This window comes from Sipha flava, unplaced genomic scaffold (genome assembly GCF_003268045.1).
Source record: "Sipha flava isolate LNK unplaced genomic scaffold, YSA_version1 275_pilon_pilon, whole genome shotgun sequence".
NCBI classification, from domain to species: Eukaryota; Metazoa; Arthropoda; class Insecta; order Hemiptera; family Aphididae; genus Sipha; species Sipha flava.
The window spans coordinates 198,672-224,449 of NW_020272940.1; the positions used below are offsets into that span (position 1 = coordinate 198,672).

Genomic DNA, 25,778 nt, shown 5'->3' on the forward strand with positions numbered 1-25,778 from the left:
TGTTTCTTTAAGCTAAATAGTCATATATAGAACGAAAAATTAACTTATTTTAATATTTTATTTTTAAAAATAGACAATAATGATCTAACAGCGATTTTTTTTTTATTATTTATTAATAATTATTATAAAAAAATATAATTATAAATATAATTAATAGAATGTGCTTTCTATGGTGTCAAGATTCGACACCCGAGTAAGTTTAATATGTAAATCTATAAAATTAAGTTTTTTTTTTAAAATAAAATAATAAATAATGTGTGTATACATTTATCAACAATATTATAATAATAATATATACCGTTACAAATAATAATATCTCTTTTTATTCCCCTACACATTTATATGATAAATATATATATATATGTTTTTACATACATGCAAACACATATACACACACACATACATATGTGTGTATATGTATCCCATATATTTAATCCTTTTCACAGATGCGCTTTGCTTTTCGTTTTTATCCTTCACAAAACATTAATTACACTCTAACGTACACACACCCATGTGAAATTATCGTATATTATTATATCCTCTTATCACCAACATATACGGTTGTCTCCTAATAATAATAATAATAATAATAATAATAATAATTATAATAATAATAATAATATATATAATAATAATAATAATAATAATAATAATGTATGCGATTGAGATAATGCCCCCCCACGCTAGTGGTGGGAAGGCTTTTTTGAGGTTGTGGTGGATGGATTGGGGCGGTGGTCGTCGAACGGCGATCGGCTGTTGTGGGGCGGAACTCATTGAACGGTGTCCTCGATGTCCTTGGCCTTCTTTTTCTTCTTCTTGTTCTTCTTATGCTCCAGGTTTATCTGGTCGTTGGACGGATTGTCCCACGGCTGACGAGTGCCGTCGCCCAACAACACGTAGATCGAGCAGCACACCATGTACACGCATGCCGATGTTATGAACACGACTCTCCAGGCCGCTTGGGTAGGCTGTAACGTTAAAAAATTTAAAAAAAATAATTATATAACATATATAAATGTGAAAATGTAGAAAAACAAGTGATAATATTATACGTGTAATGATTATAAACAACCCAAGCCGAGTGGTTCGAAAGACAAGGAACTGGAAGGAGATCTCGATGACTTTTATTCTGTTGTTTTTTACAAGCATAACTTTACAAGCGAAATACCTGTATGACTCGGGCGATACTTATCGTTTAAGATTAACTATTATTTTGGCGAACCCGGGCATTTCGATTCGATAACAGTACAATGTAAAATTCAACATTTTATTAGTGAATTGGTACGATAATTTATCGTCGTAACCATCTCATCCCGTAATAATAACACTACGGATGAATGAATGTTTAGATTGCTGTCTAGTATTGCATTGCGTTGTTACGGAGGATCTTTTAAAACTCTCAAGTGACTGGATATTGTTTGTCGTTATTTATTGGCCTATTAAGTGCATTATATTCCAAATGTCATAACTAGATAAATAATTGCATACGTAAACGTACAGCAGCAATGATTCGGCGCAATATATTACTGCTGTAGCTATTAAAAATAACACTTGTATGCGATACGATAGTAATTCGAGTTCGAGCGTATAATATTGACGTATTTAATCCGGATTTAATGGGTCGACGTAGTTTCGGGTTCGGTTTCTTATTTGCTATGGTAATCCCGGAGATCAGATTAACGGCCGTCATCCCAATTTGAATAATATACTGTGCAATGATATCGCACGATCGCATCTTGAATTAAATTTTACCGTACATTGACGAACGTTTAAAACGCGTCCCGGGTCTATCGATATCCGTCTCGAATACTTCACGACGAGTCTCCACCACCCAAATCAACCCTAACTCGTTGAATACAGAAAATATCCTTAAACATATATAGATGTATAGATAATACATGGATCAGCATTAGGAAGATAGCATGGTTAAAAACTACATTACGTTATATACTATGAAATCGTTGTGACATTTTTGCTGCGATCGGATCGAATACAATAATAATAGGTATAATCCAAGCAACTCTTTGCCATCGTATTATATTTTACGCGTTTACTTTTCAAAAAAGTAAAAAAATAAAAAGAACAATACTACTCCTACTCGTATTTTCGATCGAATGACACACACACACACACACAAACACACTAAATAATAAAAATATACAATCGAATGGGTCTCTAGAAGAAGGACAAATAAAGCATAGTATACAAGTAGGTAAGAATTTAGTTCTCCTCACAGACGCTAACCAGTATGGAAAAAAGTGCAAAGATAGTGGAAGAAGGACGTATGTAACAACTCCTCTCCTGTGGCGGCGCGAGGTAAAATTTATACGTGGGCAAAGTAGACTTAAAGAGGCCCTTTTTTAATTTTTTTAGTAAAAATTTAAGTAACAATAGTTATTTAATAAATATTAAGATTTTACAATTTTTTAAAACAATAAACTCTAATTATTAACCTTTTATTTGCAAATGTAGTCTTAATATAATTTTATTTATACATAATTATAAAATTAAATACATATATTTTTAAATTAATAATACTGTTAGAAGTTTCATTTTTTTTTATTTACAAGAAATGTACTTTTCGGCTTTTTGCTTTACTAACTACATTTTTTAGTGATTCTTACTAAACAAGTAATTTGATTTGTGTATCAAGAATCAACTATTTTTTTTCTTTTTTTTTCGAAATTCCAATATGGCGGGGCTAACATTTCTTCAGCCCCACCAAACATAAAATTTGATTTTCCGAGGTTAGAAAGTCAGCACAAACGCGGGACCAAGTAGAACAAACGGTACTAGCGTAGCACAATCGAATGAAAAAAAAAATATTTCAAAATTCCAATATGGCGGTGTTGAGGAAATGGATCTGATAAAACACAACCAATTGAACTAATAACAACTGTCAACATGAAATTACGTTATCGAGCTTAGATAAAATCGGTTCGCTGAATTGGTCAGTCTAGCCCCGATAACGCGGTTTATATATTAATTATAGATGTCGCGGTCGTTTGCCGATCGGCAACCGATAAAACGCATAGTGTGACCGGTACGTATAGTAATGACTAATGACGAAATATAACATTCGGCAACAAAAGTATACACAATTCACTTGTTAGATTAGATTAGATCGCTGTAATTATTATTATTATTATTATTCGGCATTCGCTGTCAATAATATTGCTATATTATTATTTTGTTTATGAGTCTCGGTTCGTGACTGACAGTCGAATATAATATTGTATGATTGTTAGTAAAACAAGGTTTTTTATTACATCCGGCTTTAAATATATAATACGATGTCAGATTTTAGAAATGACTCTGAATCTCTCAATAAACATGATCGTTCTCTGTCAGTATTCAGAGATCATTAATGTCTTTCTTTGCAAAGAAAATTCGTTCAGATAAAGTGCAAGATCGATCTAAAGTAAATTATGAAGAAAATGTAAGTACTAGTAGTGATATTTCTGCACATGTACATGAAAGTAGTTCTAAAGATTTACAAACCGATGTTGACTATCATGAACAAAAGAATATTTTTCTTGATACATTAGGTACTGGTAACTTTATTGACAGTTAAAGTTCAAAATTAAGTAATGATAAAAAATATTTTGCAATGACAAAAATATGGAGACCGGATATTTTATATAATTTTCCCAAAGATAAAAATTCAAGAAAATTTCAATTCAAATGGCTTAAAGATTTTCCGTGGTTATCTTATAGTCAAAAACACGAAGGAGCTTATTGTAGAACTTGTGTGTTATTTTCTCGTGATGTAATGGGGAAAAGTAAAGACAATGCAGGTTAATTATGCATTAAGCCATTAAATGAAAAAAAAGCTCTCAAACTGTTTAAAAAACATTCAAATAACGACTATCATAAAATTACAATTATCAAAGCGGATGATTTTAAAAATGTCTAAAAATCTACTGAGAAGTCTGTAGCTGTTCAATTAAATTTAAACATTCAAAAGAAAATTAAAGAAAATCGAAAAAAAACTTGTCCCGATTATCAATACAATTTTTCTTTGTCGTCGTCAAAACTTTCTTTTACGTGGTCATCGTGATGATGGAGTTTTGTTTAAAAATAATTTAAATAATGTAGGAAATTTTAAAGAGCTTTTGATATTTCGTTTAGATTCAGGTGATGATGTTTTAAAAAACCATTTTCAAAATTGTCCGAAAAATGCAAGTTTTATTAGTAAAACTACACAGAACGATTTGATCGATTGCTGTGCTAGTGTAGTTCTTGGTAAAATTGTAAATGCTATTAAAGAATCAAAATATTTCTCATTACTTGTTAATGAAATAACCGATATAAGTACTAGTGAACAATTAGTTTTGTGCATTCGCTGTTTTTCATAATAAAGTGCAAGATTTCTTAAAATTGATTATTATTGAAAATACAACTGGTTATAATCTTTCCAAAGTAATAATATGCCAATTAGATGACTTAGGGCTTAATATAAAATATTTGCGTGTTCAAGGCTATGACGGAGTGGCTAATATGCCCGGAAAATATCAAGGCGCACAAGCTCAAATATTAAAAATTCAGCATCTTGCTTTGTATACATATTGTGAAACACATTGTTTAAATTTAAGTATATCAAAAGCGTGTTCTATAGTTTTGATTCGGAAAGTTGTTGGTATTATACAGAGGTAATAATTTTTCCGCGCATCACCAACACGAATGTTACTCTTAAATACTACATCAATGAACGTTATACCTAATTCTAAATCATGTAGACTTAAATCTGTACGTGAAATACACTGGGTTGAACGATACGATGCAGTTCTTCAATTTCTAGAATTATAAAATTATACGATATTATTATAAATTGCTTGAACGAACTTGGAAACTTTAATGAGGAAACAACGCTCACTACTAGTAAAGCTAATAATTTACTAAATTGTGTTGAAATTTGAATTTTTAATTACAATTCAAGTTTTGGTAGAATTATTTTCAATTACTTTGCCTCTTTCTAAGCAGTTACAAAATCAAAATTTAGAATATTTTCAATCATTGCAAATGGTAAATACTATTTTAGAAAAGTTTGAAAATAAAAGAAAGAACAATATTCAAAGTTTTAATTCGATTTATACAAAATCATTAACATCAGCCGATATGCATAAGATAGAAGTAAAAAAACGTGTTCAAAATAAACTAATCGCGAAAATATATATACCAAAGACCCAAAAGAATATTTCCGTTTGACCTTATACTTACTATTTGTGGATTATTTAATATCGGAAATTAAAAATAGATTTGTAGGTTACGGTCATGAAACAATTATGCATTTACAATATTCAATACCATTTTTTTTACACGAATTACAGACAGAAAAAATTATTGAATCGGTCAAATTTTATGTTGATGATTTAATTGGATCAATTGTTAGAGGTGAGGTTACTTTATGGAAACAATTTTGGAAATCCCAATTAGATAAACCGAAAATCGCTATAGAATCATTAAACCATGAATCTGCATTTTATCCGAATATAAAGGAATCGCTAAAAATTGTTTGCGTTATACCAGTTACCACTTGCGCTGCAGAAGTAAAATTTTCCTCACTTTGATAAACAAAAACTTATTTAAGATAACAATAGGAGAAGATAGATTAAATGGACTTATGCTCCTTAATATTCACAGGGATATTAAAATTACTTTAAAGGAAGTTATTAAAGAATTCAATAAAAAACACACGAGAAAATTACAGTTGCAATATATGTAAGAAAAAATAAATAAATGTTATTTTTAAGTTTATATTTAATAAATGTTAAATACAGATGTTTGAAAAAAAATTTAACACTTATAATTTTAATATAAAATAGAATAATGAAAAAGTATGATTACAGTTATAACATGAGTACAAAAAAAAAGAAATGTGTGTTATTATTAAGTTAATATTTAATAAATATTGAATCCTGACGTTTGAAAAAAAGCACTAAAGTTGTATAAAATAGAACAATAAAAAGGTATGATTAATATTATTATTTTTTTTTTGAGCACCCTCTGTTAAAACTTCCTGGATCCGCGCCTGGTTCATATACATAGTAAATAAAAATTAAACATTTATTTATATCAAAATATCTGTACTTTTACCTCACGGGCTTTTAAAATAGAATAAATAAAAAATATTGAGCAAGTGTAACTAAATTAAACGGGTACAATATTTAATATCAACGTAAAATGATTTTACTCGTACAATGATAGTATAATCGTAGCGTATTCTGACTCCAGTATATTAATTTAAACCATAGTAGAATTAGAAGTTTGGGTTTTTATAATTTCGGCGTTTGATCGAAAAAAACGCGACCGGGTCAGCGTATTCCGTCGTGGAAAAAAAAAACGCGACATATCACGACCGTCGTGTATAGCCATTCTAATCGAAACTAATGCATTTTAATGAACACGGAAAACATGGCATACGTAATACAACGGAAAACGTAGTGTACAGTTCCAGCCTAAAAATAATAGGACAGTTATTTTTTTTTAATTTATTATTATTGGAAATTATCAAAATACCTTTTCTAACAATAATGAATAAGTTTTTCGTTTCCAAAAGTGTTGGATAGTATAGTAGTCGAAGTAGTAATGTCTGTGAAAACAAATTATTAATAACATGCGATATGAGTTTTTAATATCATATTAAGTGTTTGTTGTGTATTTTTAATAGAAAAAAGTACTAGTTGTAGTAACACAATTTTAAAAGTTATATAAGGTACATAACGCTTTCAAACTTGGAAATCATGTCTTGTAAAATTTAATTCAAACATTTAATTTATAATCAATAATTAAAGACCGGATATAGTAGTGTTACAAATATCTTAAAATTGTAATAAAATGATGCCAAAATTGTAGTATAAATTTGTTAAAATTGCAATGAAAAATACATTAAAATTACATAGTAAAATTATATTAAATATATAATCATTAATTACTTAGGTACTTAAATGATATTATGGAAATTTATATAATATTTAAAAAATATATCATTTTTCCGAATTAAAATTTATAATTTATATACACCTCTAAATGGTATTCTTGAAAATTGCATCGTCTGTTACTTAAAATATATTTATGTAATGAAGAAGTACGTTCAACGTCTACACTGGTTTTCGGTATATATTTAAAATAATTTACGAGTAAAAATGTTTGTGTTTTATCTAAATTAACATTTTGATTTCTTGTCATTACCTCAGAGAAAGTTTTAATGGTTTTATATTCTACATTTTTTTATTTATCTTTAACTATATTCCCATTGGGACCGGGAATATTCATCAATTTTTTTTTAATTTCACTAAATATGTTTACACTATTAAGTAATTGGTTATTTGATTCTTCTAAACTTGTGAGTTTTGTGGGTAACTTAAATAAATATAATTTTAATAATGCTAAATTATATTTAACTACATGTAAAAATTTACATCGTGGTACTATTTTTATTGTAAATTTAGAAATAATAATTTGTATATTTAATCACGTAAAGTATACAAAAATTGTAATAATTGAAAATAATTGCACTGTTAAATTAAATAGAAAGAATGTAGTTAATCCGATTCGAATTCATATTTAATTTACCTGATATCAATAATATAAATTATCATTTGACGTGATTCATAATATTTTGTGTGTATATAATATATACTATAAATATATCATAAATAATCGCTTATTTAATTATTTTAGACCATTAACGGTATTGTGTAATAGGATTTATCAAAACATTGAAATATTTGCTATTTGTAGGCTTCACAAATTCATGACATTTCAAGTAATCGTAGTGATTTAAATTGCCAATAAAAAGAATCTAACGTTTATGCGTTAAAAAGATTTTTATCTTGTCTACATAAATCATACATCAAAAAAACACTTATCGGAATAATCTTTAGGATATTATCTTACCTCAAAGATGATAAAATATATTGCATATAAGCAGCAGATAATAGGCGTGTTAAGGGTTGATAAGCAAATGCTGCAAATGTGTTTTGTGATGTATTATAACAACGATATCGCGCTAACGATCAAAAATATACATATATAAAATACTACCAAAAAATGATGTTAACAAAAGAATTCTTGATTCTTCGCATAAAAATAAGCTATAAATTATTAGTTTTTTCATGTAAATAATTTATAAAAATAAAAATAAGTAACGGTTACATTGTTCACTAGCTAAGTACAATTCAACATGCTAACACTGCTGGGCAAGGGTTTGTACACGCGAAAACACTATGACACATTTCTATGAAAAACAGTTTTAAGTAAAAAATCGCCATACGTTGTGTATAAATACATTGTCCGTTTGTTGATTGAAGGAAATTTGTACTATATCCCCCATCATCATTTATCTACAGATCATTCAGCCGGGGGCATACACTTTTATCACGTCCAATTAAAAAATATAGTAAAAAGTATAATATTTTTACATAATAACTAAACTAACTCTTAAGGCACTGTACACAAATACGGTGAGTTATGTTTTTTTTTATAATTTAGCTGAAATACAATAACAATCATAACAAACAGCACAAGACCAAAAAGAAAAATAATTGCCTTCTATCAGAGTAAATTCGTACAAAATTTGTACATGCTAAATATCGTGCATAAGACAAATTGTTCAAACAGAACACATTTTATCAGAATTTGTTACTTCCAACATATGTGGGCCAAGACATTGATATAAAATTTAAAATATATACTTATAGTATAGCATATTAAGTATAAGATTTTGTGAAAAAACATTTTTTAGTCAAAACGTTGTTTTTTCTACGAATAAAAAAAAAGGTTCGTTTAAAAACTATTTGTATGTTTGTATTGGCAGCTGCGATTTTAAACTGCGTCCGAGGTTTTAACATGTGTAAAAAGGTGACATGTAAACTGCGTCCGGGTAAAATTCCAGGTAAAATACTTAATTCGTTACAGCCATATAATATGAATAATTAAAATAAAATATAATTTTAAAAAAGCAAAATAAATACAAATATCACAAATAATAACATATGGTGGATATATATTCCTCAATTGGAATTTGACCACTATTATATTTATTAATTAAATTTTTTTTAGGATTAACAAAACTACACGAGGGTGGACCAACAGCTATAAAATGGCTTGAAGAACTAAATACTCGTCTGTGATCTCTATTGGTATTAGTATTGATGTTATTATAATTTACTATACCTACTATAAACTACCATACTAACATTTTATATATTTTATTACTTGTTTTTAATTAGTTGACTACTGACTAGTTATCTTAATTATTATATTTATTTATTTGTTTTAATTTTACTAACTTTATCTGTAATATTTCTCACATTATCTTAAGTCGAATATGTCATATGCAAATAAAAAAATAATTAAATTTTCTAAGTTTTCGCGGTTTTTTTTTTTTTTTTTTGTTTTAGAGTTTTGGAATTTAAACGGTTTATTTATATTATTTAGTTCAATGTATACTTCTATTTGAATTTCTTTTAACTTTTCTATGAACATGAAAATATTTGGATGAGTTGTATAAAAGCTGGAATTAAAGTGAGAATGATAATACTCGCATGCATTTGTGGTTAAATTTGGCTCTGCTGATGCTTGAGCTCATACTTCAGGTGAATTCTGAGATTCTTCCCTTATAATTACGTTTACCAAATAACCCGCAAATCGTGTCACTCTTTCGTCGCCAGGCTTTGATTTCATTAAATAATTGACAAAATACTCAGATACACTTCCTGGACTTAGAAATGGTAAGCCGTAACATTGAACTAACCATATTTTAATATCACTATTTTTATTTTTATAGTCATTACTTTAACCATTTTGTTAGATATTTCTATTCCAAGACTGTGCAAAATGAAAACAAAATACATAGAGACTTTATGAAGTCAAAATTTAATAAGTTAAGAATTTGGGCGCAGTTTACGTATGCCCATTGGCAGTATACATACTGGCTATTGACCTTGGGTTTTTGGGATAAAAAGTAAACATATCGAAGAAAACACGTAAAAAAAAAATATGAAATCGGAGCGAAAAAGAACTAAGTGATGCCTGGGGGTCCTGCACCAGGAGTAGCTGGTCGTTTTTAAAGGGAAACGCTCAGGGATCTGTTTCGGAATAATTGTGTACCAAGGGACACACGTTATTACGTGTGAGCACTTGTAAAGTGGACATCTCTGGTGCGTACACCCAAACGATCACAATCGTAACGGTTTCCGATAACAAATCAAAAATATACGCATGCATGGATGTACAAACGAATACATGAACAACACGTGGCCTCACCCTTTTGTCGATGACGTAGCCGGCAACGATCGGGGCCAACAGTCCGGCAAGGTTGGCGAGGCAGTTGGTCAGGCTCATCAGTATCCCGGCGAACCGCGGCGATATGTCTAGATGGTTGACTTTGAATCCCGAGTAAATGGCACCGTTCAGGCCGACACCAATCGTCAGTATGGCCACGGTCAGGTACGGGTCGCAGCCTGTGTAGGACGCAGCAATCAGCGCTACCGCAGGGCCGAATTGACCTGGAAACGAAACAAACGAAACGATTAACCACGGGTTCCGGTTCGAGTGCGATGAACAGGGCTCGGGTATTTAATCAAATACTTCTTTTTTTAAATATATGAGATAGAACCCTAATTTTTAAACATAAATTCGTTTGACGTCTTTCTGTTTCCACATAAATCGATTTTTTTTTGTTTTTTTTTTTTTTTTTGCTTTTTTTTGTAAATACTTTTTTTGCTTTTTTATTGCTTTTTCAGTTATTCCAACTGTGGAATTTTTATATGTTGATCATACTACAGTAATAATAAAAAAATATTATTTCATTAATAACAAATTTGAATACCCGGAACACGGACTGAATGGTTGTATTGGATTATTATTGTTTTTGGCTTAATCAATAAATTTATTAAACATATAGACTATCGATCTGCAAACAGTTAGATAGTTGACGACATTTAAAAATATCGCTTTAAATGCAGAAGAGAAGTTGAATGAAGCTAACAGAGATATTGCAATTGCAATTTCGGGTAAACTAAACCATGTTCTATTGAAAAACAAAAGGTTGGAAACAATTAATATACATTAATCATAAAAATAAATTTGCTTCATTTTTGATTTTTTAAGACAATTTTGTGCTTTTTTTGTTATTTATTATGCTTTAAAATCTGAGCCCTAGTGATGAACAACAATTTTTGCCCTTAGGAAATTACCGATTATTTCGAACTATTTTGACGGTCGCAATTCAGCGCAATAGAATTATTTCCAAAAAACGCAAACGTTTAACAATACAATATCCACCTACGAGTTAGTAATTGCCCAGGTACGTATTACTTACTAACTGAATTATACGGTTTCATATATTTTTTATTTTTGTATTGATAATATTATTTTAGAATATTATGGGTAATATTGTTGAATGCAAAATAGTTTTTATGCTTCGTCGTCTATGTTTTTTTTAATACACCTTCTGGTAAATAATATTTTTGGTTCACACTTCAGGCAGCAGTATTACTAGAATATCAGGAGAGCTTACACGTGAACAGACAATGTATTATTGGCCACGGGAGAATCAGTCGTTCATTACATATACTCATTTCAAAAACTGTCTTTGTTAATTGTCATGATAAAACAGACCTAGACGGAAACTGAAGCCTTTGAATTGAAAGTGGTATTTTGATGAAATATAAAGGTATTCGTGTCAATATAACTCAGAGGTTCCCAAATTTTTTTTCTTCTTAGACCACATGCCAATTTTTTTAATTTTCAAAGACCCCTAAAATTAAATGCTTACAAACTCATCTAAGTATTTTTCATAACTTACACGGAACTACTCATCTGAATAGGCTTTATAATGGAATGCATGTTTTTTAAATAAAAAACGTGTTTTTTTTAATAATACCTTTATTTCATTAATAAGAAAAATATTAAAATTAATTTTTTAGTAATTAAAACGATAAAAAATGCAAATTAAATATAATAACATCTAAAAAAAATCAAGGTTGGTATTAAAAAAATTTATTTTTAATGGGAAGGATAATTCTGATGCTTTGATAGTAAATTTTTAATATTTGGCTTCAAATTAATCAAGTTTAACCTCAAAACTCCTCTATCAGTAATTTCCAATCTATTTCTTTTTTTTTTGTAAGAAGATTGACAACTGTGCTGAAACCTTTTTCCACGCAGTATAATAACGGGAAATAAATTAAAAACTTTCTTGCGATTCTCCATAAAGCAGGAAAAGTAACAGGTATGTCTCTCTGAAGCCAAAACTGCTAATACCCATTTCTAAATTGTACCTTAAGTTCTTCGTTAGTACTTATTCCGATCAGTTCTTCTTGTAAATTCTTCTGGCACACATATTTTTCGTAAAAATTATGACACACATTTTTGACTTATAACTCTCGTGAACCTCTATTTACACATGATGCACCCCCATTTTTTTTTAGTTGATAGACCCCTTACAGGGGGTCGATATAGACCACTTTGGGAACCTGAAGTGTAACTGGTTCTCCCGTGTAAAGGTAATTGCTTATACTACTATTTCGGTACAAAAAGTGTTAGTAAACGTTATGCACGAGATAATTTTTATTTTTATTGATAATATTATCATAAAAATTCGCATCTGCCTGTATCAAACGCACAATTTCCAAGCAAAAAGGACGAGACGCAGGTAACTGGAAATCAGCAGCCCACGTGCCGCACAATAAGTGTTGGTGTTGAATTATCATTATAGATTAATCCACCTAAATCCAACATTTTTAAAAATATTTTATCAAAATGTCGAGTTCGTACGTTTATTAGTTTTTGAGAAATAGGGATCAGTGAGTGGGTGGTATTTGGCTTTTATACATACACAGATTAGCAAGGTTGGCATATACGAATTAAAAATTAAAATTAAGTTAGTTTTAATTAAGTTAATTATGCGTTACATTGTTTTGGAACTAACTTTTAATTTAATATATTACTCTCTTAGTGTATATAACGTGTTAACTTCAAATTAATTGAATACAGAAATAAAAAAATTAAGTTTAATTTTTATATAAACCATTTGTCCATATAATTTTATTTTGCTTAATTTAATCTTCATTGTACATTTTCAGAAATGAAATACAAACAAGTTTTAATTCAGACTTTAACATGGCTGTATCCTTAAAAGTAAATGATATGAATTATTTAATTATATTTTCTGTAAATTTATAAATAATAATTAAAAACTATTATTTTTTAATGTAGGATTAAAATAAGAACTATGAGTCTGTAGTTTACTATATTTTATATAGTAAACCGTTACCACGACTAAGAAAATATTAAATATTGCAATAAAACAAAAATAAGTCTAATATTTTGTATAATAATAGTTGATTAAATAAATAAAATGCAAAGAATAAATTTGGGTATTAACTTGAGATTTTGTATTTATTTATTAAAAATTGTTCTTTTGTTGTTCATAAAAAAATAAGTGAGAGTAAATAAATAGATATACCATACATTGAAGTATTATATTAATAATATAATACTACTTTTTTTTTAAATTTTTTATTTATAAAAATACTCCAACTGAACATTTGTACTTAACTTTTAAATGGTTACAAAAGTACAGGTTGTTTCAATTAGCTAACTTTTTGATGAGTGGTGAAAAAGTTGATCATATACTCAATGCTTTGTTTTCTAAATGTGGGCATAACTCCAAGCTTAAAAATATGGCTACAACTCGTTTGTGCACATTTACCTTTTTTACAACTTGTTTGCGCAAAAATGCACAACTCGATTACGCATATATATTTTGGCTACCTGTGATGAAAATCCCTAGTGTCAAAACTTCTTTGCTTATTATCGTTCATTATTATACTCCTTTTGATTATGATAGTTGGTTATTTTATTATTTTGTTTGATTTACTCGTATTTACAATAACACTCACAGGATATTTTTTATTAGTTCATCTAAAATTTGAACATCCACTCATTAAAACATGGTATTCACTAAATTTATAGCTATCTAAATTAAAGCATTGTTTTCCTCACTGAGATTCAAAAATATTAGAAATTTATACGTCTATATTAAAGTTTACGTCGTCAATACACTAGTCACCACTGTACCGTCCATTATTGAAAATTTGTTCTGCAGTATATGACGATTTATGTATACACGTGTTATGTGTGTGAATGTGTCGTTGTGTGCAAACGAGTTATCTATTTTCAGATAAACGACTGATTTTGTCGTGCGTAAACAAGTTGCAGCGAAAAAATATTCAAATCGATTTAACTTGTAGAAATGTTATTTTTATTACCAATGATAAACTGTAACATTTTTTTGTTTTAATTAGGTTAGTTTTTTATCAATTAATTTTTAGTTGAACTAAGTTAAAAATATATTGTTTAACTTTTTACCTAATTCGACACACGTTTCTTAGATTAACTTAACGAGTTAAAAAATAAATTAACTTTGTAGATTAGTATTACACAACGATATCGATATTAATTCGTAACAACATATTTTTTATACTTTGATTTTTTTTTTTTTTTTTTAGTTTAACAATTTCAAAAAAAAGTCCGTCAATAAATTTTATATTTAATGGCCAATTTAACTTTTTTACGGCTATAGGCACTAAAACTTTGTCATTTCAATTATTTAACAAAATAGTACCTTAATCCATTTGAAATTTTAGACAATTTTGTTCTAGCTTTAATTAATTAGCTTACTTTTGAAAAATGTCAATGGATGACCTCCAAATTTTAATGAAAACGTACAATGATAATTTTTACTAATCACTATTTTTAAAAAAACCATTAGTTAAGGCGTTTTATATATGTATATTTATAACAATTTTGTAGAAAAAAGCACTACAAAATTTGCTGCCCGAAGCAGCTACCTAATGGGAAATCCACCTGATTTTATCAACGTATAATTTTTGGATATCCATATCGTTATATCTTAAATGAACAGATATCTATAGTTGAAAATATTATGACAAATCATTATACATGTGCGTAACATCCGAAGCAATGGAACGCGTGGAACTTGGGCATTGCCATCTGAGTTCCAAAATATCAAACGAGTCTGTTCAATTGAATCATCAACTGCATTAATGACAGTTCAACTAGAGTTCGCTGACCGGCACCGAATATGAACTACCTCATACGAATAAAATTAAAAAAAAAAAAAAAAACCTCCCTCGAGAGCGATGACAGATCGAAATCAAGTGCAGCGAAAACATACATTTACGATACACAAACATGAAATATATAGGTATGTATTTTATACGGTATTTATATGAGGGCGTTGTGCGAAGTCAATTCGGCGACAACACAGCAAAGGAACAATACGTAAATAAATGCGCAACCTTTCGATGTGCACCTAACTTAAATATTAAAAGCTTAAACAAAAATGTAATCATACAATATCACTTTACCAACCGTAGAACATGTTTGTAATGTCTTGTCATCGTACTGCCTAGTTACAAAAGAACTGGCATTTATACTTCCGATATGGGGCTTCTGAGCAGTTGGAGATTGAAACGGGAATTCAATTTCATCGGAAAGATGAATATTTATAATAATTATCAATTGTTAAATATCTATTTGTAAAATCGGATGATGAGTAAAATACATTAGAAGTATCACAAAATATGGTATTGTTTTCGCATTAAAACGAAAACGCGCGGCGAACTCCATTGCAGGCTTTTTGCAGCAGCGCTAAAAGTATTAACTCGTTTATCCGAACACATTTTATTCAATCGTAACGATTTATGTTGTTGGTTTTACCAAGATGTGTATTTTTCTATGATCTATTTTATACATTTTCTTTCTACACGATTTCAACCAAACGGTCGTAAAAAGGAGGGATGATTTCCGATAGCGAATTTCGAACAGTTACAACTTTCAGAATGTCAATTTTTTAATTTTTTTTTAAAACCATAACTTAAAATTATAAAATAATAAACATTTACATATCAATTTCAGTAAATTTAAACGTTTTTTTCGATATAACATAAAAAGTAATAATCGTAGATACTTGAAATGTTCACAGACTACATATATTATATAGTTTATTACGCATTATTAGCAGGGCTCGAATGGTGGTGGGGTGCGTAGAGAGACGAATCTCCCATAATGTAATTATTTTATTTCTTTTTGCCTACTTCAACTATATTTTTACTGAGACAAGAGACTAACCAGAAACTAATACACAAAACAATTTTATTAAAATGTGAAGTTAAATTGATGTCAACGATAACTATTTTTTATTATCTTTTATACTTTTTTATACGAGTAGTTGTTTATATCATATTGTAAAGTTCTGTATTTTTTTTTATAGTTAATTTATATCATACTATCATAGACCTTAAATGTACGAATATAAGGTCTATAAATATATTATAAATATGTGCAGCTGAAATGTAGTATTCGAAATTCAGGTGGTGGTGACAGCAGTGTTAGACTGGTTAAATAGTTCTACCATGCATTTGTTTTAAAATTATTTTAAACATTTTTAATATGTAGAAAAGGATTAAGGTCTAATGTATAATTTTGTGTCCACGCTATAGGTCAGTATGGCTTTTTAGGTAAGGGAGGAGGGGGGAAAAGTCCTCTGTGGGTTTCTGTTAAGTAATTTTTTTCTTGAAAGGTAGTTTTTAAATCGTTGTATTGCGATTTTTTTTTAGTATATTAAAGTTCAGTCAATAAATCATAATCAAAACTCACACTTATTAATTGATTTTACCAGATTAATTAAACCTCGTTTTCCATCTCATGCTTGACATATTTGATGTTGATATACTTACAGTAAAACAAGTATAATTGTGAATTATTTTCAATGATGCATGGAGGTCACGTTTTACATTTTTCTTCTTCGTAAACCGAAAGTTTAGAAAATATTGTCGTAAATCACTAAATTACTATACATTTTTACGTGATCATACGACTATTTACCGATTTTTCTTCAATTCAGTCTTCATATTGGAAAAGAAGAAGTTTAAACATGGCGACGGACGGTGAATATTCCTCCCGATCGAAAATCATTGAAGCTTTATCTAATCGGAAATTAGCTTTTCGGACTTATCACTAATGACATTAACCACCGTGCCCGTGTTACTCCGATAATAAACCGTTTTATTTTCACCCTACGAAGATTAAACTCAACATCGCCATCAACTGTGCTGTCCTAGTTATTACAACACTTTCTGTTTTTGTCCCTCTCTGTATCTCTCTTTCTGTTAAATGTTTATTCCTTTTTGCCGCGGTGCTTTTATAAAATATATTAAAAAAAAAAAAAAAAATTGTTTTCTTTTATAATATGCATAATTGCTTTTCTTGTTTTTTTTTTTTTTTTTTTTAACTGAATGATAGTAAAGTATTACAATACTCTTGCTCTCTTTGTCAGTGAACACTGTACACTATTAAATTCAATAACTTAATTAACTAAATTTAAAACAAACCCCAAGTGTTTGGTGAAACATAAAAAATGGAATTTTTTTTAACATATTTTTAATATTTTCTCGCAGGTTTTAATTGCTTGGTTTTAAAAAACAAGTTAAGATAAAATAATTACTTCTTACGTTCAAAATATAGTTATAGTTACTATTATTATTTTTTCAAATTGATCTCCAATCACACGTCGAAATTACAATTTAATTATGCACATTACTGTTAAGACTATAATTTCCAAGCCGTGTGTCTTGCCTTGCACATCATAAGTGAAAACAAACTAAATTAAATCAAATTAAATTCAAAATTATACAATTATATAAATGTATTAGTTCTTGTAATAATTGTTCGAAATCAGATTATATTACAAATAAGTTATACACAAATGATATACGTAAAATAGTTGAAAATTATGAAAATCAGTAATCTATATATATCGTTTATAATAAGCCTCATATATTTGAAATACGTATACATTATAAATTTTTCTTAATAAGACGTAGCATCAAATAAAGTTGAGGAAATAATCCAAAATATTGATTGGATGGTAATGTTGAAAACATTATTAGCAAAGAAAAAGTATAAAATTGAATTTGGGAGTTAATAAGTTTCATTATATAAATATTTCTTTGTATACTTTACGACAATAGATATATTAATATTATATTTTATAAAAATAAATTCAACCATTTTATTATACTTGTAAACATCAAAATTTAATGATTCATTGAAAACGAATATCAAAAACTGTTTTTTCTAACTATATTGTTTTAAGTTGCATTTCGATAATGTACTATTATAATATATCGTACCTACTCATATTTTAAAATATGAAAAACTAACGTCGGTATCTTAAATTTATATATGCGTTAAAACTGAAAGAATATGAATTAAAAGTATTTTCTTTTTACATTAAATACTACACGATTCAAGAATATTTTTATAAACGTATAGGATAGGTTTCTCTTCTAATTTTTTTTCTTCGATATTTGAGTAATTTAAAAATAAATTAGAGTTTTGTTAAATACACATTTTATATTTATAGTTTATAAATATTTTATTTTAGCCAACGTATTCGTGTTCCAAATACTTGACGTAATAGTGATAGACGTCACGAAGAGATTATTATAACCATTATTTTATATGTTCCGAAGAAAGGGACAGAAAAATACTTTACACACAAAATATTGAAAAACAAAATTCGTTAACCGTAAAAAAAAAAAACGTAATGTATGTCGGATTTTAAATTGAATTAAATTATATAATTATTATGTGTACTTAATGTAATTTTGTTATGGAAAAGTATTCCGAACAACTGAAACATCACTTGTATTTCATAAAAACGAACACATAACAAACATGAATTGAAATACCATAATTCAATTACGTACATACATCGAACTATAATACTTAACAATTTCGTTGAACACGTAGGGAAAACAATGAAATATACGGAGTAAAATGTATCAAATATAAAATTAAAAGTCTGCGATAAACTGAAATTAATTTTTATAACAATTTATTACAGTTGATACAATAATATTATAAATATTGATTTAAATGGAGATATTTGCATGCACATACACACACATACAACATTACCTGCCTTAGGTGTGCCTTAGTGTCTAGTCTACGACATTCACACTAGCAAGTGGTATAATCTTTATGTAATTATATATAATATCTAAATTTCTTCATTTTACTTTTCAATATTGTAAATACTGTAAAAACTGAACGTCTATTTCTAATTTAACACTATAATTTTGTTTCTTATATATTTGTTTTGGTTGAAAACAATTTTGTTTTACAAACACGCGATATTTAAATTATTATTATCGAAGAATCAAAATCTCATTAATACGTGACTGTTGTAATGCACACTTTATTTTCCGTAGAAAACTTAAACCTGAGTTGGTTAAGTAACAAATCCGAACTCCACATATAATGACGGTATATATTGAATCTACTTGAAACTATATATTTGTTCAGCGATGATTTCACGCGGGGGAAGTACTTTAAATCAAAATGTTGATATCATCGTTAAGATAAAAAAAAGAAAAATAAACGTATAAAAATTTTAACGATACTGTTCACATCATGGGTACATGTTTACCGTTTTTGCAATACATTAATTGGGCTGTGTGATATTTTCCTCTATGAATGTATACTCAAATTCGTAGTGATAACATTTATACGTCTAGCTATTTATATTTTCCTTTTTTCGGTTAAACACTTTTCGCGTTTATTTTCGCAAAGCTTTGACGCGTTAGTGTCAATACTACTTTTAAATATAACACATTTTGTCAATTAAATTAAATTGTTTGTACTTGAATAATTGTTCATTTCATTGAGTTTTAATGTAACCGATACTTGATTTCTATCTCAAACGCCATTGTGTCACATTCTTCTTCTTCTTGTTAACAGCCCAAGGGCTGGTTGGCAGCAATTCTCCACTCCTGACGCTTCTCATTAATTAATTTGTGTCACATTAAAAGACGAAAATAGTGAAAAACACTTCTATCCTACGACGACTCCGATGGAAAACAACGTCTCACGTCAGACATGATGACAATTTTCCGCTACGGAGTAATGTAGGTACGATGTAATTTAGTAAATTGCGTCAATCGGTCACGAAATCGTCCTTCCACTACCCCCCCCCCCCCCAAAAAAAAAAAAAAAAAAAAAAAAAAAGAAAAAGAAAAGTGACGGTGAACGAATCCAGATCGTACTCGATTAAATAACATACCTCGGAAAGAGAGTAAAAATTACCTTTTGTCAACATATACAATTAAAAGGTGGTGGTAGATGGTTATTTCTACTTAACAGGTTGTGGCATTAAGTTTTTGACTCATCAACAAATATGAATTGTTTAAGTTCTAGGCATATAGGCATAATTTATTTGTAATCTGATAACACTCCTTTTCATTATTTAAAAATTACCTTTATCTCTTTTAAAATCAAAATTAGAAAAGGACATTTTTACTACAGGTAATTCATAGTTTACACTTTAACAGTAACGAGCAGATTTCCCATTACTGACAAGCGTAGATTTAGAAAATAAAAAAAAAGGGGGGGGGGGGCTAGTAAAGTGAGTTACTACCATATTTCGTTACGCATGTCGATTTTTACGAAGTCTTTCTTACGTCTAATATTTTAAGTACCTGTGTCCAATATGATTTTACTTCATCAGCCCCCATAGCCTCCCTTATATCCGCGCCTGATTAATGATATACATTTTAATTTATAGGAAACTGAAACACATAAACGGATCTTTCTTGCAACTAATATTAAATACTTACAAATTAATTTGCTGTAATAATTATAATCATAACAATTAAATCAAAATTTCAAATGAAAAAATAAATATAATTAATAATATAATTAATTATTTTTTGAACTAATTAGTCTCTCTAGTTATATTAATTTATAGATTAAATAAACTAAAATAAAAGTACTTAAAGTATAAAAAGTAAGTAAGTAAGTAAAAAAGTATTAATAAAAACAAATTAAAGCAAATACATTTATAGAAATTAGGAAATAAGTAATAAAAAATAAGAATTTTTTATTTCTGGACTAACTATTATGACATTCTAATAATTATATTCAAATTTAAGAAGTTAATATAAGTTAAACTTTATCATAACAAATAATAAAAACGAATTTAAATACATAATAAAAATAATAATAATACAATACTAAAAGGTTTTTAGAATACGAATTGGCCAGTATTTTTCTAGTAATAAATTTAGTTTATATCGTTAAGTAGGATACACTTAAACCTATATAAATGAGTTATAAGTAGGTAAAAAAAAGATGATATGTTATTTATTAATTCAATAGATTTTAATAACATGTATATTAATAATGTCTTCATAAAATGTTTTTATGTGCCTAAGAGACGAAAAACTTTTTTCCACTAAAACACTAATAATTGATGGAATGGTTAAAATAAAAGAAAGTAACTTGTATACTTCAGGCATTACCTCTTTTAAACGATCTATTTCAAAAACCACAATAACATCATAAACGTACGATAAGTTATGTTAATTTACATAATCATGCAATACTTATAATTCTACTTTAATTTTCTTCGTAACAGAATAAGTATTTTTTATGTTATCCAAAGCACTCCTGGGAGATTTAACATGAACATCTTTACATTTAGAAACGACAGCTAATTATAAAAATATCAATCTATCAATATTTATAATAAATAAAATTTTACATTATGTATTTCATGTTGTACTTGAATTAGGTACTTTTATTTGTATTTATTGTTCGTGGTAAATAAATAATTTAACTATTAAGAACTGACTCTACAAAACATTAAATATTTCTCAAAAAATTCCCTTCTGATGATGCCATACGGCCTATCTATTACTTTATTATCTATGGTGTTTATTAGTGATGGAAATAATCGAATGGAATAATCCAATGATTGGATTATTTTAAATAATCGAATGATTTTAATAATAGAAATAATGGTACCAGATACCAAAAGCAAATGAGTTGAATTATTCGAAAAAATTGCGTGTTTTACTCATTGTCCATTCGGTACTAGATTAAGAAGTCGAATGTCCATCATTATTGTATTATTATTTATTTTATTTTTAATCGGGTAAAATACAATTGCGTACGTTCGTTTTCGGCGATACCTTTTTAAGTTACACGATTCCGCACGATTTTACCTGATTTTTAACTACACTATTGTGTACGAAGTTTTAAACGTTGATGCCAATTTTTATACCGGTATTGTGTATACCAAATGTCTATACGGGGGAACTTGTGTACACATCAACATATCAGAGTTATACCAAGTGCCGAACGCATTATTGTATTGCAAGTCTATGACTGTCACGGGCCAGTGGCGTATTTGAGGGGGGCGATGGGGGCAATCGATGGGGGCAATGGAGGCTAACCCTCCCCGAGAATTTTTAGACCAAGACAATTTTTATATAAGTAATGGGTATTTTATTAAGAAAAAAAAAATATGATTTATTTTATAGTATTACTACATTTGAAAACGTTTCAAATTTTACACTAATTCAAATAACGCAAAACGCTAAATTTTTCAAACGTTTAAATTATTTATAGCGTTAAACTCTCAATTGCTTATAACGTTTATATGTCCCATAACGATAAATAATATATATTATTTTGATTGAAGATCCAGTCCATATTTAGTGAAAAATTAAATAAAACACAAGCGAAATTTTCAAAACACAGATAGGTGTTAAGAAAAAACTACACAAAAGACCATTCTAAGTGGATCCCGGCATTAAATTAAAAAAAAAAAAAACCACAAACATTAACGATTCACCTGATATAAATACTACCAAAAATGTTACTTGTAAATTTTGAGCCTGAACTAAAGAAAAAATTTGAGTCACCCCCCTCCCCCCCTAGAAGTTATAAGTTATAAGTTATATAAGTCATTTAGACTTACTTGACTTACGCCCCTGTCACGGGCCACGGATAAAAAGATAAATCCGTATTTGTGTACACTTTTATAATCTTATCTTCGATATAATACCCTATGATTTATTTATAATTATCGTTTATTACCGACATAAATCGCAGCCATGAATTTTTTACATTCATTGGTTTCGCTCTCGTAATCGTGTCAATGCATTATTTTTTTATACAAGAAACGATTTCTAAATTAAAATCATTGAACCAATTATAATTACAATCATCTATTTATATTAACTACTTAACCACCCCTTGTCCTCACGGGAGGCACTGCCTTCCATACTCTCGCACACCTCGGAAAACCACCACTGCCACTAAGATCGAAAGCGATGGATAGCGGAGTCGCATTGCACGAAAAATAACGAAAGTTTTAATAATACAACAACGTGTCGGACGCGTTAATTTTGTTGCATACACCTCGGGAGCGTAACAAATTGTTTCCGCAAAACTCGGGACGGCATGATGAGCACGGAATACAATATTCACAAGTTCGCATATGAGACGACGGTAATAATGTGATAACGTCTTGAAATATAAATGTCTTTCGTCCATTTTTACGTGCGATCCGTGTATGTGTCTGCGGGACGAAAATGTACACAACAAACGTCGTTACGGAGCATTATACTTGCATGAGAAAACGAGAGACATACTCTGATAAAAAATGTAATTTGATTCCTTCGCGTGCGTCGAATATGAATATTTAACACGTTACACGGCAACCGACCGGTTGGTCCTCGTATAATATAGTGTGTGTGTGTTCTTCTAAAGCATAGAACCAGCCCCAGAGCCGTCACGTCCACCAGCCGAAAAATTCATTATGAAATATTTACGTTTATCAATATTTAAGAATCTCGCATTCGGTCATAAACATTCTTATTATATGTATAATTAAACTAGTCGGTGGGTGGGGAAAAGTACGAGGTAAATTTCCTATGTCGTGTATAAATAAATAAATGAAGCGCGACAAGAGGACAACATTTGACGTTTTCCCGCGGCAGCAAGATCACGTGCATGATTAATAAACAAGTAAAAATCATAAATATTACTAATTGCACGCGGAAATGTTTCCGCGCAGAAACGTCATAATGTATATGAACTTGACGTGCGTATTGTTCGTGTACATATGTCTTGTGTAACGACTTCGCGACCGTTTTGCATTTTCTCATATTAAGTACCACGTAATTACCATAATAAGTAATAATTTTCACCGACATTTATGTAGCGACATTGATGACAAACCGTTCTGAGAGACCCCCATAATGCGATTGATATAATACATATACATATACCTCAAACTTTCAGTGCGAAACCTTGTTGAAGGTCATTCAACGTCAATCCGAGGCTAAAGCTCGTTTGGTTAAATAATTTAATATAATAGATATATATGCATATAATAGCTATTATACTTCAGTGTATATTTATATACAATTTGTATACGATCACCTTAATGATGATATATCCCCGAATATCCCTTTTCGAAGCAGTTGATTCGCGATATTATACACACTAGTATATTGCACATGTACGTACTCCTCGATTTAAACGGAAAATAGAAACGTTGCACGAGACTATTTCTACTATTGCTAGAAACAATATTTTTGTCCTTCACCTGATACGACCCAACTGGACAAACGAGTACGAACTCGGGGCCGACGAAAGAATGAACGCGTATGTTTGTAGACACAAAAATTTGTAAAAATGAAACTGCGTTTTGAACGAATAAATATTTTAAACTATTTGTCCTGGGGAGAAAAGTTCAACACGTCGCTCCACATTGTACGTCCGTTAAAATAAATGCACTTTAAAAAAACGTGTATACGGTAAACTATCGTACACGTTTGCGAGCAGCGAAATCGTCGTACGATTTATACGAAAACCAATGCTGTGATCATTTACAAACACTGTACTGGTAGATCATCGTTGATCGATCAACATTTTCGGCGCTGCCTACGTTCGCGATCCAACTAACTACGGTATTGAACGCAGAACATGATTCTTTTACGCTTGCGGGGCCAAGCGAACAATCGAAAACGCCGGTCGATGCGCAAACGGTTAAAGAGGTCTTGCATCAAAAACTTAAAAACAAATAAAACGCGCCTGGTACTTACCGATGGTGTTGACGATTTTGCGCGTGGTGGTGTGCGTAAACCTCTCCGAGGAGATCATCATATCGGCTATGTGGCTAGCCACCATCGAGAACACCCACATGGCGAGGTACGGCAGTGACGAGTACGTTCCGTTCTGTGAAACAACGCAAACGGCAAGGGATGAATATCATTTGATTTGGTCGGCGCTCACGTTGTACGAATCGCAAAAATCACGCCCACCCCGAAGAGCGAGGAAAATTTTTTTTTTAAATCTCGCACACCCAGGTGGAGGTTTCGTACACGCTAGTGCACGAGTATGCCGTATATTTATTTTCGTTCGATTTCTTACAAGAACACCGGGCCTTAGACTTTCATCGAGGCGAAACTATAGTTTATAGTAGTAAATGTGTGTACTTACAGCTTTTATATTGAAGTGCAACACTTGTTTCATGAAAGTCGGGAGTTCGGTCATGAGCGTCTCGTACCCGTAATTTTGACCCATGTGAGCGACCAATATGGCCCAGAACGGAGCCGATTTTAATATGCTTCTCCACGGCACGGGGGGAGACTGGAAAAAAAAAAACGAGTTAAAACGAGATTGCGTTTCTCCTGTTACCGAGAACAACGGAATAACTCTGATACGTTATATTCTAAACTAGTGCCTCGAACGGTCGAAAAAGAAAATAATAATGAAAACCAACCCTCGCCATATATATATATTCCGTTATTCCGTAAGAGATACAAAAATATAATAAAAATATATACTCCAAATATCAAATATGTATAGACGATATTTTGTTCGCA

The 25,778-nt window shown here is 29.6% G+C and overlaps 1 protein-coding gene across 3 annotated transcripts in view; it reads right to left on the reverse strand.

The window, feature by feature from the left end:
- Window positions 1-344: 344 nt before the first annotated feature.
- LOC112685420 (putative inorganic phosphate cotransporter) overlaps window positions 345-25,778 on the reverse strand; it is a 130,621-nt gene continuing 105,187 nt past the window's right edge. For all 3 annotated transcript variants that reach the window (XM_025557283.1, XM_025557284.1, XM_025557282.1), the window contains 4 exons: window positions 25,393-25,542; window positions 24,996-25,128; window positions 10,270-10,511; window positions 345-968 (listed from right to left, as the gene is read on the reverse strand). In XM_025557283.1, the coding sequence (XP_025413068.1) occupies window positions 771-968; window positions 10,270-10,511; window positions 24,996-25,128; window positions 25,393-25,542 (723 nt within the window). In that variant the 3' untranslated portion in view covers window positions 345-770. The remainder of the gene's footprint in view (window positions 969-10,269; window positions 10,512-24,995; window positions 25,129-25,392; window positions 25,543-25,778) is intronic.